We start from the raw sequence: 20,286 nt of genomic DNA on the forward strand, positions 1-20,286 counted from the left end.
TTATGAACTGAAGTCTGATGCTTAATGTCCATTCTTCAACTTTTCTTTTTATCCTTTCGATAATCTTATTTGTTCTCATGACTCTATTTAATGGCATTATGATGAGTCTAACATGCTAACACCATGTAACTGCCTATGCTTGGTTCAAAGTTGTTCAGAATTTCAAGTGGTACCTCTAACCCCTTACTTACCCATGTCAAAAGCTAGATTACTAATTTAGTCATCAGATTCTTTAATCTGCTGTGAGAAAATTTATAGACCTCTTAAGAATATTATGTCATTCCTCTGAGGGAAGCAGTCTTCAAGGTAGCTCTGCAAAGACTGCTAACTTGCAAAGCAATCTAACAAATTAATTCTGCTGTCTTTCATTTACACCCAAGAAAAGTTAAGCCGAGAGGGTCCAGACAATTCAATATCACAAAACCTTGGCAGGATATAATATTTTTGGTTGGGGCTTCCTGTTATTTAGTCTTCTATATAGATCATGTAAGGCTATTTTAAAAGCCTTCATGGAACTGTTTTGTATTGTGTTAAATAGCACCTTTAAAAGGAAAAAGAGCAAGTGGGACTCACAGACCCCCCCCCCCAGACCAACAGTTGGGGAATGAGCATAACACTCAACTAGGCCTCCCTAATGTGAGTGCCAGCTGGGGGGCCTGAGCAGTCTATAGGGCCTCTGGCAGTAAAACCAGTATTTATCCCTATTACACAAATGGGATTTGGAGTTTGTTCCCCATGGAGGGATGCTCTCTCAGCCTAGACACATGGGGGAGGGCCTAGGTCCTGCCCCAAATAATGTGATGGACTTTGATGATACCCCCATGGGAGGCCTCACCTTCCTGAGGAATGGATGAGGGTGGCACAGGGGGATGGTGTGGGGAATGAAAGGACAGGAGGGAGAGGGAACTGGAATTGATATGTAAAATAAGATTGTTTTTAATTTAAATAAAGTTAATTTTAAGAAAAGAAGGAATAAGAGAATTGTCTATAACAAGGAAGTGGGGAGCAACAACTAATCACTCAGTAAAAGGGTCATCTTCCATACATTTTTTACTAATGTACTCCACCACCCAATCAATATAAAACTTCTAAAAATAGTTGTCAGAGGAAACTACCCAATAAACAGAGGTTTTAAGGTTTTATTCCTAAGTGTGAATGATGCTCTGGCATCACTGAACATACAGACATACAATTCATAACTTCTTTTCATTAGGCACTAAGAGACCTATTCCAGCCCCTACCCAGGGTTCCAAAGGTGAAAGGCTTCTCAGGAGTAAATGAGGGGTAAAAGATTTCTATAGTAACTTCACACACAATCTGAGGGTCATGCTTTTTATTTCCTGTGCTCTTTATTGTTCTGTTTCTACTCTAATAATCCTGTCCTACTTCTAACTTCTCCACGATTCTATATAAAGACTCTTCTCCTTCCGGAGCTTTGAAGTGATAAAGACGTTTCTCTCATTGGTCAAAAGCACATTACTATAGGAAGAGATAAGGAGCTGAGCTGTTTACTATGGCAACACAAGAGTCCAAGGCCATAGGCCCAAACCCTCAGCCAGACAGGGAAGGCACAGTGTCCTATGATAACTTTAACGCACAGATACATTGTTAGTAGACTGGCAAATGAAGAATTAACATGTTTTTCTCCGTAATCTTGGTAGACATCTGTGACTCTGACCTTGTACAAGTTGTAAAGTTTTCATTTTACAAAAAAAGCCTTTAGTAAAATTTGACCTCTTCTGAGGTGAAAGTGTAGTAGTTTGAGCAAGAGTTAAGAGTCCAGAATCCTTGTGGGACAAATATATCAGTTATGGAGTATGTCCCAGTATATATTTTTTATATCAAAACAATATAACTAAATGAAAAGTCATCTTCCAGACCATCCACAGACTATGTGCCCAGTAAACAATTAATACACTGGAGTGCTGTGGGAAGAATCCCCAATCTGTAATGTGAGGGAAAGAGCTCTTTTCTTCACATGAGAAGCCTGCACTGAGGACAGCTTAACACATTCAGAAGGCATTATACCTTATCACCTTGCTGAATAAGGTATCTCCATCAATGTGTATCTCTGGTGACCATATTCCTCATTAGCCCTGCTAACGGAGGTTTACATCTCCATGAGATATGCATCTCTGATGGGATGACACCGGAAGTATGTTCTAAACTCTCGCTGCATAATTCTGCACTCCGTAGCACACTTGGACTAGATTTCTTTTCTATCCAAACTATAATTATGTGGGTGCACACTAAATTCTATTATGTAAAAATACTTCTTAACTTATATAACACTTGGCCAATGAATGGGTGTAACTAAACTATCATATTCAATATTATTTTACCTGAAATCTACCTATATATATTGAGTTTTTCTTTTCATCTTAAAAGAGCCACAGTAGACAGTTTCCCACAGTGGATGCCACCATGACTAAGAAGTTTTCCCAGCTGCTTGTTTTTCATTTGGCTCTGACTGAAATTGTCCTCAGCGGGAATGTGCTAATTTGGCCTACAGATGGCAGTCATTGGTTAAATATCAAAACCCTTCTTGAAGAGTTAATCGGAAGAAATCACAGTGTGACTGTATTGGCTTCATCAGAAACTCTCTTTATCAACCCCAGTCCTGATGCCTTTGTGCATTTTGAAGAGATTCCTGTTTCCTTCACGAAAAGTAACATAGATGAAATGATTGAACACATGATAGCCCTGTGGCTGGACCATAGGCCAACACCCCTCACCATGTGGACTTTCTACAAAGAACTAGGAAAACTACTTGAGAATTTCTATCAAATTAATATTGAGCTCTGTGATGGTGTATTAAACAATCCTACACTGATGGCAAGACTTCAGAACCATGGCTTCGATGTGTTAATAGTTGACCCAGTAACGATCTGTGGTGATCTGGTGGCTCTGAAATTGGGAATTCCATTCGTGTACACATTGCGTTTCTCTCCAGCCTTTACAGTGGAGAGGCACTGTGGGAAAATCCCTGCACCAGTCTCTTACGTACCTGCAGCTTTGTCAGAGCTCACTGACCAGATGTCCTTTGGTGAAAGGGTTAAAAACACCATGTCTTACTATCTGCAAGACTATATATTTCAGTCCTACTGGGGAAGATGGAATGCATACTACAGCAGAGTTCTAGGTGAGTCTCAACATCCTCCTGTTGATGAGCCAGATGCTTTCATTCTTAACTTATTCACCCCTCTAGATGAGCCACAGCGAGTGAAGGTACTTGGTAGTCTTTATGAGTCTTTAATTGCTGTTTTTGTTTCAGTAAATTCTTCAAAAAACGTTGTGGTGGTATTAATTTGTATGCAGTTCTCATTCACCGGAAAGAGAATGCTTTTAGTCAGTAGCTTTCCAATGTTTAAATAAACCATTACATATCAATGAAATCCCCCTTATAAGGTAAATTATGACATAACCACACAAACAAAATGGAAAATATTGTAATAATTATATAATCCCTTCTTTTTCCAGCCTTTCTTTATCTGAAAAAAAAAAAACATTGGAAACATAAAATATCATTGGAAAACCCATGTTTACATCCTGGCCTGGTATAAGCTATTTGTCCCAGACATCTCAGGAGGCGTTAGCCCTTCTCATCATGATGTACCTATATCTTCTGCGTGCTTAAAGTCTTTTGACCTTACTGAATCCTTATGAGAATCAATCAAGTAAAATATTGTCAACTGAAAAATCCAGTTCTGGATAGTTGTTTATAGTACTGCTCTTTCTAATGCTCATGAGATTTCCTGAATGGATTTCCTCCAGATATGTTAGATTAATTAGTTCACAGATTGATGCTGGATGCTGCATGTGGCACCTGCTTTCAGAAGTTAGGTACAAAAGGTTCTCCTCTCATGCACAGTTTGCTCCTTTGACCTCTCTCTATTCTCTTCTCTTTATTCTCACATGTTTTCTGTGTATAAATATTTACTGAACATAAAATAGGTGCTAAGTAATTTCCTATGTATAAAAAGTATAGTAGGTTTAGAGCTTACATTCTAAGTTTGGAATGTATTATATATAGTACCATATATAAATGTAATGTATATGTTAGCCTGTGATATGTGATATATGGTAGAATAAGAAAACATATGTTTTGGAGTAGAACTGAAATTGAAATTGTACTTACAAAGAGAGACCATGGAGGGTATCCAAAGCAAGAGTGGCATTTGAATAAGTCTTCAAAGATGCTGAGTGCTTTTCCTGTGTCAAAAGAATTTCAGGCTTAAAAGGAATTATTGGCCACTGGATGGTACAAGTCCTTGAATAATGAATTTCTATTTGACTTTACCTTTTTCTATCACAGATAAAATCATTTATGTTTTGCTTTTTAATGTGTGTTGGATGTTCTTTAGCCAAATTTCCACAGTAAGTTTTTTAGCTTCTTCATACAATTTCATAAAGATATTCTACATGTTATGAAAATAAGATAAAGTATGAAAGTTAATTTAAAATTTTATGTGCTCTCTGAAGGTCTGGTAACTAGAAACTGGTAAGTTAAAATGATTTATTTTTATATTCTATACAATATAACTTAGAATTCTATTGGAGGCATTTTAGTTTATGTCTCAAAATCACTTTTTTAGATTTTTTTCATTTTCTAAGTTATGGGTATGCGTGTGTCTGTATATGAGTATATGGAAGTATTGTGTGAGCATTTGTGTATGTGCACATGTGTGCACTTCACCGTGAAGACTAGAGGAGTAGTGTGTTCCTGGGTTTGGAATTATATGTGAGTGTGAACTACCTGGCATAGAGGCTGGTAACTGAACTTGAGCATTCTGAAATAACTTTATTTAAGAACATAAAGGCAGCACATATTTATCTTGAAGGATTTAAAAGACAGGACAAATAGTTGGGTGAGTACAGAAGAGGGGGGATCTGGGAAGACCTGGTTAAGGGATAAAAATGATCAAGCCAAACTGTATGAAACTCTCAAAGAATACACACAGGATGTGGGGGAGGTTCACAGTGGAGCTCAAGAAGGTTAACTGTGAGCTTTTATGTCTTTGGATAAAGACATAAACAGTAAATGGTAAGTTCTAGCCTTTCTTGAATAACTGGTTGTTTTATTGATGAACATTATGGGATTAGTTGAAAATAATTTTAAAATTTTTTGCTGTGTGGTAAGAGTTAAACTTAAAAAGCAAGCAATAAAATAAAATAATGAAGTAAAAATTGCAAACGTGTGACCTCTAGTATGTACTGTCTTTCCCCTTAAAGTAAGCTATAGCAATGGTATAATGCCCATGAAAGCCTGTGTAACTTCTTACTTTACTTCCTTCCTTCCCAACTTCTTATTTTACAGGATAACAATATAGAGTTACAAATCCTACCATTCAAGAAATTGTTTTTTAAATACCTGAGACCATTGTTTTCCTCATGTTGCCAAACTTCCTTTTCTATTTAGTGTGTGTACCTGTGCCATGGTGCTCAGGTGGAGGTTGTAACCCAATAGTTTGGGTTGGGGATCAGTTCTCTACCTTTGCCAAGTGAGTCCTGGGGATTGAATCCAGGTCCTAAAGCTTAGCTGCAAGTGTTTTTTACCCACTGAGCTATCTCTCTAAGCATCTCTGAACAAGAAATATTTTAAGTAGGAGTACAAACTCCAAAAGTAGTGTTATGCAATGACTTCTCTTAGCAATTATGTGTGTTAATAAATTGGTATTAAAATAGATAAGTGCATTACTATTATGAACATAAGAGATTTTATAAAGTGTTTCCTTCAGATTTTCCATTATATTGTTATCCTTTTACTCTTTAGGGGAAAAGTAGAGCAGAAAAGTTGGACTGTGGTTAGAAACTCCACACATGTTTTAAAGGGGCAGAGATGAGCACAAGGATGTATCCATGTGAAATCATACAAAGGCCTATATTCTGTATCAGCAAGGTTGTAAATCTCATGGATGAAGTAGCTAATCACCACCATACACCTAACAGCCAATGGAACAGGAGTATCAGGATGATGACAATCTTTATCGTTCATTTCCAGGAGTGAATGTAGCAATTCTTCATTATGTTTCCCTTTGCTTCTTATCCTCCAGAGTCTTTATATGGCACTATTGTGTTTTGACATAGTCAGAAACCCCTTGCCCCAGAAACTTTGTGATTTCCCAGCATCAGATTTTAGTCTCTCAAAGTAAGCTAACTAAACTGATTGACTTCATATATTACTTAGCCAAATGAATTCAGCCATTGCAACAAATTACAAGGGAAGGATTTTGCTTTTGGTAAGTAATCCAGTCTTCTTTTAAATTTTATTATCTAAACATTTATCTTGTCCTTAAGTCCCATCTTTCAATTCTTTGTGCATTGTCTTTGCATTTTTTGAGACAGCTAGTTAGTTTATTCAGATAAATACTTAGACATGCTTATTACCTTAACAAATACTTCTTCAAATGAAGAACCACAATAGGGCTCGTAAAAGTGGTTAGTCAGTGATGGGCTACCTTTACAAGTATTAGAGATTGGTACTGCTCCTCAGGATCTACATGAAAATGCAGAACACAGTAGCATGCACGTCTAATACCAGAGCTCTAGAGGTAGAGACAATTGGATCCATGGAGCCACCCAGAACACAGAAGCAATTTAAATGTCTTTTGGGAAATCATAGGCAAAGAAAATTATGGTTTATGTCCCGGGTAGAATATCAACCACACTGAAAAGGAAAAGTCTGTTATTGTAACTCAGTGGGTGAAATTGGAGCTTGTTACAGTTTGTGCACTAGGCTTCACACAGAAGGATGATCTTATAGGATACCATGTGTAGATAATGAAAAATAATGATTTCTGGGAGCTAGACACAGATAGGAATTGGAAGGTATCAGGAAAAGTACAAAGGTCCAATTACAAAAGGGAATGAGTCTTTGGGATGTTCATACCATTGTACAGCAGTCAGTTGTTGTAATCTATTATACACCATAATATTTTGCTAAACACATCTATCTTAAGGTTTCCTTCCATACAGACAATGCTAATAGTCACAAAACAATAAAAAAGGCAGAGGAAACTTTCAGAAGTAGTGATTATATTCTGACTCAGATTACTATAATGGTTGCATGGCTTCAAACCCTTCAAACTGGATATGCATTGAAGTCTTTTTGTATGTAAAACATTTCACAAAAACTAAGTGTTAAATCTTAAAGTAAGTTTTATCAAATGGTTTTAGCCATTATGAGATATAATAGCTATGCCGGATATACTTTCCTTAAGCTTAGTAGCATTGGTTTACAAAGCAGTATTTCTATATGAAGCCCTCCTTCTAATCTTGAGTTGATTTCAGTGATATACAGATACTTCTTATCATTCAACATTTCTGGTTTTATTTATTTATGTTTGCATAGATATTTATATCCATAAGTGATTATAGAATTTGAGTATGTAGAATATTAAATATGTTAGGCTTACTGCTCCATTTGTAGCTAAAGTTTTACACCTGTTACAAGATGTTTCTTTTTTTATTCAGCCTGGTTAAAAAAAAAAAAAACAAGATTCATTATTTATAATTCTGTTAGAAAAAAAATGTATGAATGGAAGCACATTTGTGTAATACTTTCTTGGTGAAAGGTTTGGATCATTGTTTCAATGTTCTTGAATTTTATGATAAATTTACTCTAATCAGCAAATATGTATTTTTACAGGCCCATTTGTCCACTAGGATTGAAGGAGCAAATATGCATCACTTTGTGGTGACATAAGTTTCTCACTATTGAAGAAACTATTTAGACATGAGAATAGGATAAACATGTTTATGTGTGCACCCAATCCTTGATTTTTCCTGCAAAGATGTGAAAATTCCACAAAAAGTGAAAATGCCCAGTATGTAATACTTAGTTTTATATTCTATCCCCTAATAAAAAGAAATGCTGGTCCATGACTAAATATCAATTTTAATGCTTAAGCTCTGAAAGTAGAAGGTAAGATAAAATATCATCTGGAATTTTACAATGAGGGGAACAATGTCAAATAAAGGAGGAAATAATGTGAAAAAGCAAAATGTTGAATATAAATTTATATAATTGTAATAACTGAATAGAATAGAAAATGAGATAATAGAAACAGACACAAATAATTGAATAACCAAGCTTCCACTAAATTCCCATTAATAATTACAATAGCAACAACAAAATTAAATTTATCCTTACTTATTTGGCATGAAACATTATTACTAGCATTTAATACTAACCAATTCATATCTATTTTAACCAATAGGCACATTTAAATGGTCCAATTTTATGAGCAAAGGGACATAAATGCTATATACATAGACAATAACTGGGGGATATATTATTTTTGATTTATTAAAGCTTGCCTGAGGATTCAGAAAGTGAATTCAGCCTCAAGCTATAAAGATCAGGCAGATCCCACCACTTTGAAGGTAGAGACTGATAGATCTCTGTTAGTTCAAGGACATGCTGAGCTATAAGAAATGTACTCACATTCAGGCAATCTGGGTCGGTTCTATGCTGGTTCCCCAGATATCAAACTGGAGTCCCTGAATGTGGTGTTAGTTGGGAGGCCTGGGCAGTCTATGGGGCCTCTGGTAGTGAATCAGTATTTATCCTTAGTATAGAAATGGACTTTGGGAGCCCATTACACATATAGTGATACTCCCTCTGCCTAGACACATGGGGGAGGGCCTGGGCCATGCTCCAAATGATATAACAAACTTTGAAAATCCCCAATGGAAGGCCCCACCCTCCCTGAGGAGCAGAAAGGGGATGGGATGGGGAATAGTGGAGGGAACAGGGGAGGACGGGAGGGTATGGGAACTGGAATTGATATGTGAAACAAGCTTATTTCAAAATTATATATTACATGAAAAAAAAAAAAAAAAAAAAAGAAAGAAATGTACCCAGTCCTAAATACAAACAGCTCACACAAAGATGATCTCAACACTGGGATCACAGGCCTTTAATCCAGACTCATGAGAAGCATTTAAGACAGGAACAGGGTTTCAGAGAAAGCATTCATTCTCCAGTCGCATTGAGGATACAAAGACATTGAAGTCTCTAGTCTGAGTGAATTTGAGGAGCTGTTTGAGGATCTCACCTTTGATCTGAGCTGAGGTAGAGGTAAGATAATGGCTGGATGCTTTGCTTTTCTGATCTTCAGCTTGAAGCTTGAACCTCAGTATCTGTCTCTGTGTCATTTGTTTATTGTGCCACAAATAATTAACATATTCCTCTCCTTTTTGTGGTTTTATAACTCCGAAAGTTAATATTTCACTTGCTTGACATTTAAATTGCCACTTCAAGTGAATAAACACTCAACTTCTGCAGACACAACATAATTTCTCAAAAGTGACCATGACAATTCTGTTTTTGTGGGTCTGTTATGGCTCTGCTATGTCTGATCTGTCCTTCTGCTGTGGCTCTGCTGTGGCTCCTCTGTGGCTCAGCTGTCCTTCTGCTCTGGTTTTGTAGTATTGATGATGGTTTCTATGACAAGGTCCTGGAATGCATTTAGGATATGAGCCATTGGCTCAAACTAAAAGCCTCTCCTCTAGGAGCTCACTGATAGAAGGCAATGATGACAGATCTGACTTACCAGAGTATCTTCACATATCACAGCACATCAAATGTTCTGAACTGAAGTTCAAAAGAATCCCTGTGCCCTATGAGAGCAAGGTCACTGAGGATTCACTATGTGAGCTTCCAGAACTAGCTGTGAGTGCAATGCCAACATTTCCACTTTGGCAAGCAGCAGGACAAATGCAACATATTATTCTCCTAGCAACTGGGACATATGAAGTTCTCACCAGAATGCTTGTGATACCTCAAAATATAATAGACATCATCAAAATGCATAAAAGCTACAAGTGAATATCAATTTAATAGAAAACGCTTTTTATATCACAATATTTCAATTCTTCATTTTGTCAATTTGGTATAGTTTGATTATTGATTTTATGTGGTAAACTATTTTTATATATCTTGTTAAATTCACCTTAGCATAGTTTATGACTTTTACAAATATATTTCTCTTATTTTGTAATAATATATTATTATATCATTTCCATGCTTCCCCTTTTCCCCTCAAATCCCTTCCATATATGCCTTTCTAATCTCTTTTAAAATCATGACCTATTTTTCATTAATTACAACATACATATATGTATATGTTTGTACCCACAATATTCCTAAATACATAAATACTACTGACAGCTTTTTATAGAATGCTTAAGAATACAAGTTCAGCAAGAGGTAGCTCATGGAACCCTGACTGATAGCTGGGAAACCATAATAGGACCGACCCAGACCCCTGAATGTGGGTGTCAGTTAGGAAGACTGGGAGGTCTATGGAGCCTCTGGTAGTGAATCAGTATTTATCCCTAATATACAAATGAACTTTGGGAACCCATTGTATATAGAAGAGATACTCCCTCAGCCTAGACACTTGGGGGAGTACCTAGATCCTGCTCCAAATGATGTGAAAGACTTTGAAGATCCCCCATGGAAAGCCACACCCTCCCTGGGGGAGCAGAAAGGGGATGGAGTTGGGTGCCAGTGGAGAGCAAGGGAGGGATGGAGGGAGAAGGAACTGGGATTGACATGTAAAACAAGTTTATTTCTAATTTAAATTAAAAAGAAATAAATAATTAAAAAAGAAAAGAAAAGAAAAAGAATACAAGTTCAGGGCCTCTTGTTGACAGACAAATACATTGCCAACTGTATCATCTCCAAGATCAATGTATGGCTGATTTAACTTAGAATTCAGCAACTATTGTAATTGCTTGTTAAATCTAGGCACAAGAAAGTTACCTACTGAATTTGTCCTGAGGGCTGGGAGAAGCACACATAGCATAAAGTAAGAAAGGGATATAAACACTTTGGTGGGAAGTGTGAGGTAGTTTTCATGCACTGCCTGCAAACTCTAATTTCAGTACCCTTGACCACTAATTCTTTGCTACCTAACAATGCCATCAGACTGTGTGAATTCTTGCATGTGTCCAAACAATATTAAAGTATGACCATTAAAATTATACCTACCCTTCCTGCACAAGATCAGTGGGTTTATATAAAAAAAATTTCATTGAGTGTTTCTTTTCTCACTTGCAGCAATGATTTCTTTGTGTAGAATTGCCTATTATTAAGATTTTAACATAGTCATCTCTAAACAGCTCTTGAGAGTAGTATTTAATATTTTTTTATTTCCTCTACTTTTCTAAACAGTAAGTGTAAAAAGAAATATTGGTGATCCCTATATTTGTATTTCATGTTTCAAAGTGTATTATATTGAAAGAGAATTAATCAGGGCATTCAGACTGAGAAAGCAGTGACAAATCATTTGCAGAATGAGAGTCTTCTAACATCATGCTGAAAATGAGATTATAACATTGCGCATAATAGAGATTAGAGAACAACTGATAGGTAACAAGTACTTAACAGAATATAAATAATTTACCATTTGTTACTAATTAGGGAGAAGAAATCATTGTGGATTTTATCTGCAGTTGCAGCTACACTTACATTTTTATTACTTTATTGTTAGGAAATGGCACTTGTGTATTACCTTTCTTTTTTATTTAATTTTTCTTTTATATTATTTATTTTTCTTATTTTACATATCGATCCCAGTTCCCTCTCCCTCCCTCCCTCCATTCCTCCCACACCACCAACACCCACACTCCACATGTAGGGTAATGCCTTCCAGGAAGGGGCATCTAAATCTGTCAAGTCATTTAAAGTAGGGACTAGGCCCTCCCTCCTGCCTCTAGGTTAAGGGAGTATCCCTCCATGGGGAATGTGCCCCCAAAGTCCTTTTGTGCACCAGGGATACATCCTGGTTCCACTGTCAGAAGTTCCTTAGACTGCCCAGGCCTTCTAGCTGAGACCCATGTTCAGGGGTTCTAAGTCGGTCCAATGCTGGATTCCCAGCTATCAGTCTGGGGGCCCATTGGCTCCTCCATGTTCAGATCAGCAGTCTCTTGTGTTTCTGAAGTCCTCCCTCTCTACATCTGTATTCCAGTTAAGCTCAGTGTTTAGTTGTAGGTGTTTGCTTCTGTTCCCATCTGCTACTAGATGAGGGCTCAATGATGGTGGATAAGTTAGTCTCATTATCAGGGAAGGGCATTTATGGTTGCCTTTCCAGTATTGCTCAAATTGTTAGGTGGGGTCAGTCTTTTAGGTCTCTGGACATTTCTCTAGAGTGAGTTTTCTCTTCAAACCTATAATGGCTCCCTCTTTTATGGTCTCTCTCTGTCTCTGTCTCTCTGTCTCTCTCTCTCTTCTCCCATCTATTCCTTCCCTGACTCAATCTTCATAGTTTCATGTGCTTTACTCTCCTCCCCTTCGCTTTCTCCTAGCTCCCTCTCCACTCACTGCCCCCCAAAACTCTCAATATGCTCAGGAAATCTTGTCCGTTTCCCCTTCTGTGAGGGAGCTTATATGAATCTCTTAGAATCCTCCTTATGTCCTAGTTTCTCTGGCAGTGTAAATTATAGGCTGATGATTTATGCCTAAAGACTTTATGTTTAAAAGCCATGTTCCTCTTTTTATGACTTGGTTACCTCATTCAGGATGGTTTCCTCAAATTCCATCCATTTGCCTGCAAACTTCAAGATTCCATTGTTTTTTTTCTGCTGAGTAGTATTCCATTGTGTAAATGTGCCACATGTTCTTTATCCATTCTTCAGTTGAGAGGCATCTAGGTTGCTTCCAGGTATTTGCTATAACAAGTAATGCTGCTATGAACATGGTTGAGCACATAACTTTGTTGCATGGATGTGGATCATTTGGGTATATGCCTAAGAGTTGGATTGCTGGCTCCTGTGGTAGACTGATTCCCATTTTCCTGAGGAACTGCCATACTGATCTCCAAAATGGCTATACAAGTTTACACTCCCACCAGCAGTGGAGGAGTGTTCCCCTCTCTCCACATCCTCTCCAACATAGAAACATCATTGGTGTTTCTAATTTTAGCCATTCTGGTAGGAGTAAGATTGTATCTCAGAGTTGTTTTGATTTGCATTTTTCTGATAGTTAAGGATGTTGAGCACTTTCTTAAGTGTCTTTCAGTCTTTTTTATTTCCTCTGTTGGGAATTCTCTCTTCAGGTCTGTACCCCATTTTTAAATAGGTTTTTTTGTTTTGTTTTGTTTTGTTTGTTTGTTTGTTTGTTTTTGGTGTTTTGGTGACTAGTCTCTTGAGTTATCTGTATATTTTGGAGATCAGCCCTCTGTCAGACGTAGAATTGGTGAAGCTCTTTTCCCAGTCTGTGAGCTGCCATTTGGTCTTGTCCACTGTGTCCTTTGCCTTACAGAAACTTCTCAGTTTTAGGAGGTCCCATTTATTAATTGTCAATCTCAGTTTCTGAGCTATTGGAGTTATGTTCAGGAAGCAGTCTCCTGTACCAATTTGTTCAAGGGTACAACCCACTTTCTTTTCTAAGGGGTTCAGTGTGGCTGGATTTATATTGATGTCTTTGATCCATTTAGACTTGAGTTTTGTGCATGGCGATAGACATGAGTCTATCTGCAGTCTTCTACACACCATGCAAGAGCATGGGAGATCTTTCCATTTTCTGGTATCTTCTTTAATTTCTTTCTTTAAAGACACAAAGTTCTTGTTATATAGGTCTTTCACTTGTTTGGTAAGCATCACCCCAAGATACTTTATGTTGTTTGTGGCTATTTTAAAGGGTGTCTCTTTTCCACACTGTCCTTTTCTTTTAAAATATAGCCATGATAAGCATCCTAGATGACATAAGTTTTCTCCCGATAGTTTATAAGGAAATGTATGATACCTTTTTACTTAGCAAACTTGAGTTCTAATTTCCTCCATGCAATATTATATGTACTCTCCAGGAAGACCCACCACATTATGTGAGACTATGGGGAAAGCTGAGATTTGGCTGATGCGAACATATTGGGATTTTGAATTTCCTCGTCCATATTTACCTAATTTTGAGTTTGTGGGAGGACTGCACTGCAAACCTGCAAAACCTTTACCCAAGGTAAGTCTGTGAAGGGTAAGAGCTTAGGTGTTGCATGATACAACAGTTGCATTTTCCTTCAAGGTCAACAACTTTAATAACAGGGATATATTGCTGAGTAGCTTTACTCTCTGTTAGGTGTATTTATTGCTCTCATCACAGTTGCTCTGATCATTTGGATGTGAGAATTTAATCTTAGAGTGTATCTTGGGGAGAGGGAGTCAATGGGGAGCTGGGAGGAATAGAGGGAAGGAAAACTGTGGTACATATGTATGAAAGAAGAATCTATTTTCAATAAAGATTAAAAAGAGAGTAAAGGTGTGTGAAAATGTCTTTGTTTCTATAGTGTGGATACTGTAAAGGAGAATGGGAAAGTGTAACTATAGAAGGACAACCAAGAGGACTACTGAAGTGTCCTTGTGTACCAGATACAACTGTGTACAGGGACCCTTTCCCAGCTGCTTAATAGAGAAAGATGCCTTCATGAGAAATCCTGATGAATTGTTTAGAGTTTGATCAATAAGATAAGGCACATGTGGAGGTTGTGCAGAATGAGACAGGGTTCTCAGGCTTTAGTTTTGTGGTGACTTGTACTGTCATATTAGTGACAAGTATGAAAACTCCAGGAACTAAAGATGATGATGATTGATGATGGTGATAATGATGATGATGTTGATTTTAGGTTTTAGCATAATCTCATTAAGGAGATAAAGGGATATTTTAAATGACTTTTAGAAAACATTGTGTTTGATCAACAAAGAGCATTCACTACAGATTGAGACTCTATATCAAGTAAAAATACTAAAATAGAAAGACAGATACAAATATTATAATAGTTATATGATCAGTATATTAGGATTATTTTGTTCATCATACATGATAATAATTTTAAAATCCTGGCCCTCTGGCATTAATTATGTTTATCCAATTCAATAAACATTTATTTTCTTTAAGTTAAGCTTTGTAAATTACATGTTAACTTAGAAAGAGAGGTGCTGCCCCTATTTCCTGCTCTCGTCTAGACTTGTATTTGTTCTTGTATATACTTTATGCCTTTTTCAGAAACATATTTCCTCATACAGTTACTATCTGGTTTCACATAGAATGGGACAGACAAACATAAAAATTTCTTTGACCATTAGTTCCATGTTTTACACCTAGAATTGCAAGTGAACAAAATCTCACCTAATGATTTTACACATTGTCAATAGAATGTTATATTTGCAGGAAATGGAAGAATTTGTCCAGAGCTCAGGAGAACATGGTGTTGTGGTGTTTTCTCTGGGGTCAATGGTCAAAAACCTGACAGAAGAAAAGGCCTGTCTCATTGCCTCAGCCCTTGCCCAGATTCCTCAGAAGGTCAGTACAGCCCTCGATCCTGGAGACCAGAACTGCTTCTGACTGACTGTTGAGTGCAACTGGTAGTGGTACTTGCAGTTAGAAGTTGAAACCTGTCAGCTACTGAACACAGCTAATGTCAGCTTTCAATAATTAGGGATGGAACATAAAAATGATGTTTTTAGACATATTTGTCATTTGCCTTACTATCCAGTTACTGTGAAAATATTGATTTATATAGTCATATTCTACTAACATGATAGAGAAGAAAACATTAGGCCTCTTCTAAAGTCATTTGGCCTGGGATGACTGCCACAGAATTTTTGAAATTTGATTTACTAGCATGATTTTGAAAAGAGCGTATACACCCTTTGAAAAAATTGTACTAAAAACTATACTCCAAGTTTCTGAATCTCATGAAGACCACATGAAAATATAGGTGTTACAACTATAAGTCTAAAGTCCATTGTTCTTTCTAAATCAAATATTCTATAGTTGTAAAACCAAATTCAAATATTATTTTAAAATATGATGCTTTTTATACTTTATGGTACTCAGTTAACTTTATAATTTATAATTTTAATTCTTCAAATCAAGTTGCTATTCATTCCTATTCAGAGAATAATCTAGAACAAGTCATGTACTGATTAGTATCCATATGATTGTATAAAGGTATTATGATGATAGGCATCTCAAAGTTTGTGACTTTTGTGTGTATACTTGTCTCTTTCAGTCTTTCTCATTTTGAAATTAAAAACTTGTCTCATTACTCCAAATACAGGTTTTTAAAAAGTGATTTATAGGCAAGACCTATCTAGCTCTCTCTCAAAAATATCAGATCAAATCAAACAAAAAGTGAAAGAATGGTATAGGCATTGAGATAGATATAAAATGGTAAAAAGAAAACATAGAAGAAGAGAAGAAGGAAAAAAATGAAAAACTATGAAGGGAAAGAAAGAAGTGATGATGGTAAACAAACGCTGGCCTCCAAACCAGAAGCTAAGATCGGTCATTGGGAAGCACCTACCTGCTAACCCTGCCTATCCTTGCCCCTGCCTTACTATTGGCCGGTTGTTCAACTTTTTATTAGGACCACCAGGTGTTTAAGACAGGCACAGTAACACAGCTTCACAGAGTTAAACAAATGCAACAGAAACAAGAGTCACATATCTTTGTATCATTAAACAAATGTTTCATAACATAAACAAAAGCAACACACGTTAAAATAATGTTCTACCACACATTGTCTTTCACAGGTTTTGTGGCGATACAAGGGGAAGACACCAGCCACATTAGGATCCAATACAAGGCTATTTGACTGGATTCCCCAAAATGATCTTCTTGGTAAGATTCTGGGACCAGATTAAGTCCTTGTAGACAAGAAACAAATTAAGCAATTGCTTAGCATCGAGTCAGTTGAAAGTATCTGATAATTTTAAACTTTCAAATATCACTTCAATTTTTTCTTTGTGGTAGTACTGAGTATTGACTCTTAGGACAGAATACATACAAAGCAAATACTCCACTGCTGGGCTACACGGTGCAGCCCTTCATCTCCAGATGTAAGACAGGTGTAATTAAATTGTATGGATCCACAGTTTCTAAAGAATCTAAATCTAAAGAATCTCATCAGTCCTCAAGTTTGCATCAGATGCAAGACATTACCACCTCAGTAACACTTTCACAGACAGTGAAGGAGAGTTAATTTCCCCTTTCTCTGGGAGTATAGTTTTCTGGAGTAGCAATGTCTCATACGCTCAATATTTATACAAAATATTGGTTTATACTCTAACACTTTGTCCCTTCTACTTCTGAATTTCTGTCAACTAATTAGCCTGAAATCTATACTCATTCCTTCCTTTGTCCTCAAAATAGGACATCCCAAAACCAGAGCCTTTATCACTCATGGTGGAACAAATGGTATCTATGAAGCCATTTACCACGGGATCCCTATGGTGGGACTCCCCATGTTTGCCGATCAGCCTGACAACATCGCTCACATGAAGGCCAAGGGAGCTGCCCTGGAAGTGAACCTGAACACAATGGCAAGTGAAGATCTCCTCAATGCTCTGAGAACAGTCATCAACGACCCATCGTAAGTGTTGAAGGTTGGAAAGCACTGTCTGTCATGGTCACAATGTCCATGATTTTGGAATATGTCCAAAATTTCAGACTTTTAAATTTGATTTAACCTCAAGTAACCAGAGACAAATGTAAACACAGCTTCTTTAATTTTCAACTATCCTAAAAGTTGAAAATAAATCTGCTTTAAATATTTAGTCACTATCTCTTCCAAATATAATATTATTAGCATGTATTTCTATGTAATATTTATCTTATAGGTATAAATAAGATGTTGTGCATTATAAACCATTCAGCATATATAAAATGGAAGTGATAATGTGCTCAGTATTAATCATGCAAGCATAACAATTAACACAGTATGACCAATCATTAATATTAACATTTACTTCTGAGTATTTTGTAATTGCCTAAACACTATAAAACTCTTAATTCAGGAACAGAATTTGGGTTAGAAATATCAGTAATTCTTAGTAAGAGCTTTTATCTTTCATAAATGTTGACCTTCCAGTCTATTCAACTACACCATTTTAATTGCTGGTAACTTGGCTCATTTTATTAAATGTTAAAGTGGGAAAGTCTATGATTCTTTTCAGCTCAACTGCACAGAATGGTCACTATACTTTATGCTGGATTTTAAAAACCACTTATGCCAGCTAATCACTGAGCCAAACTCCTGAAATCCTGTTGCAGAGAGGGAGGAGTGATTTAAAAAAAAAAAGGGGGGGGATCAAGACCAGGCTGCAGAAATCCACAAAGGCAGCTTATCTGAACAAGGGGACCCCAGTCTGATAGCTGGGAAACCAGCATAGGACCCACCCAGACCCCATGAAGGTGGGTCTCAGTTAAAAGGCCTGGGTACTCTATCAGACTTCCAACAGCGGAACCAGGATGTACCCCCTGTGCAGGAAAGGACTTTGGGAGCACATGCCCCATGGAGAGATACTCCCTTAGCCTAGAAACACGAGGGAGGGCCTAGAACCTACCCAAAATGACTTGATAGATTTTGATGATCCCTCCTGGAAGGCCTCACCCTCCCTGGGGAGTAGGTAGGGAATGGGAGGGGGAGGGGTCATGGGAGAATGGGAGGGAGAGAGAACTTGGATCAATATGTAAAATAAGAAAATAATAAATAAAAATTAATGAACAAATAATAAAGCCACTTATACAAGAAAATAGAATCACAACTACTGTCAGAAAAATCTACCTAAATACTAAAATACATGTTATTTGAAACATCACATGAACTCTAAGCCTAATGCCACTACTTACATTACCTAAAATCACAAGCACTGTGGATTACATCCTACTCTCTAATTTCAATTTTTTTTAAAGTATGAAAGATTATATATTAATGTTTGAATGATAGTGATGTTAATTATTTAGAATATTTTGACAGTCGTACTACATTGCTACTACAATGTGAAATAGTATGTGAATATGGTCTTTAACTATTCTGCCTTATTTATAATAAAAATTACAGTTTTTTGGAATTAATAAAAATGTTTTTACTCAAACATATGCAATTTTTATACTTAAAGTGTCTATTGAAAATATTATCCAAAAATTTGATTTATGAATAAAAAAACATTTACTTAAAATCCGTTGGAATAAACATGTAAACTACTATATTTAAGTGACTGTAGTTCAATGCAATATAAAACGAGTCAATATTTTAATATCATATTTTTATTCCTTGAGAATTTTATATTTTGATGATACCCATCTCGTATTCCTACCCAAACTCTTCCCAGATCCACCCCTTCCCAATTCTTATCTGATTTTTTTTAATAACCTACTGAGTTCAATTTGCACTGTGCACATACTCCTGTGTTTGGGTTTACCCACTGGATCATTGTTAACACTCGAGGAGCCAAACCTTTAAAGAGAACTGATCTGTCCTTGCCTACCAGCCAACATCTGCTCACAGCTCCTCCACTATTGAGCACAAAGAACGTATGTGAATAAGCCCTTACAGGGGCTCTTGGACACCCAACTCCACTCACATTTCCCAAGCACAATGGATGTCTTCGAAGCGACAGGACATCCCTTTCCAAACCACATTACTTTCCTCATCTCCATGAACATACTCTGGAAGTTCATGCTATGATCAAACATAAGTGAAATTTATTAATTCTTGACTCATTACTGAGAAACTCCATGAGAAAAAGTATGTTGTGTTCCATATAATTAGTTCTCTACTTGATATTCTATTTTTTTAAGGGGGAGTTATTTGTTGTTTTTAGATAATACATATATACATACATACATGCATACATACATATCCCTGGCTGGCCCGCCTGGCTCTGGAGAAAAGTTAAAACTGTTACGTCTCTAGAAACTGTTCTTACAATAAAAAAATCTATTAGTTAAACATGTATCACTTTTTTAAAAATGTCCGTTTGTGCATTTCTTCAAGTTATAAAGAAAATGCCATGAGACTATCAAGAATTCACCATGATCAGCCAGTGAAGCCCCTGGACCGAGCCGTCTTCTGGATTGAGTTTGTCATGCGCCACAAAGGAGCCAAACACCTGCGTGTGGCAGCACACGACCTCAGTTGGTTTCAGTACCACTCGCTGGATGTGATTGGGTTCCTGTTGGCTTGTGTGGCATCTGCTATATTCTTGGTTGCAAAATCTTTTTTGTTTGTATTTCAAAAGTTTGTTAAGATGGGAAAAAAGAAAAAAAGGGACTAGATCAAGGTAAAGACAACAAAGGTCTCCGAGTTTGCTAAAGAACTGAATGGAGTAGTCCTAGTACTTAGAGGCACCTGGAGCTGCCCATCACCCATCCCCATCCCATTTTCAAGCATCTCCTAACCTAACCTGCAGGTAAATTCTAGTATGCAATCCAATCATTCTCCTGAAAGTGCATCATCTCTCCCTTGATATTTCAGTGACAGTCCTAGCACTATTGATTTA

The 20,286-nt window shown here is 36.8% G+C and overlaps 1 protein-coding gene across 1 annotated transcript in view; it reads left to right on the forward strand.

Moving 5' to 3' along the window:
- Nucleotides 1-20,061, forward strand: part of LOC127232295 (UDP-glucuronosyltransferase 2A2) — a 29,580-nt gene extending 9,519 nt beyond the window's left edge. The window contains exons 2-7 of the mRNA XM_051198336.1: nt 2,513-3,142; nt 13,815-13,963; nt 15,170-15,301; nt 16,537-16,624; nt 17,156-17,375; nt 19,782-20,061. Coding sequence (XP_051054293.1) covers nt 2,513-3,142; nt 13,815-13,963; nt 15,170-15,301; nt 16,537-16,624; nt 17,156-17,375; nt 19,782-20,061 — 1,499 coding nt within the window. The remainder of the gene's footprint in view (nt 1-2,512; nt 3,143-13,814; nt 13,964-15,169; nt 15,302-16,536; nt 16,625-17,155; nt 17,376-19,781) is intronic.
- The last annotated feature ends 225 nt before the right edge of the window (nt 20,062-20,286 follow it).

Source organism: Phodopus roborovskii, unplaced genomic scaffold (genome assembly GCF_943737965.1).
Source record: "Phodopus roborovskii unplaced genomic scaffold, PHOROB, whole genome shotgun sequence".
Classification (NCBI taxonomy): domain Eukaryota; kingdom Metazoa; phylum Chordata; class Mammalia; order Rodentia; family Cricetidae; genus Phodopus; species Phodopus roborovskii.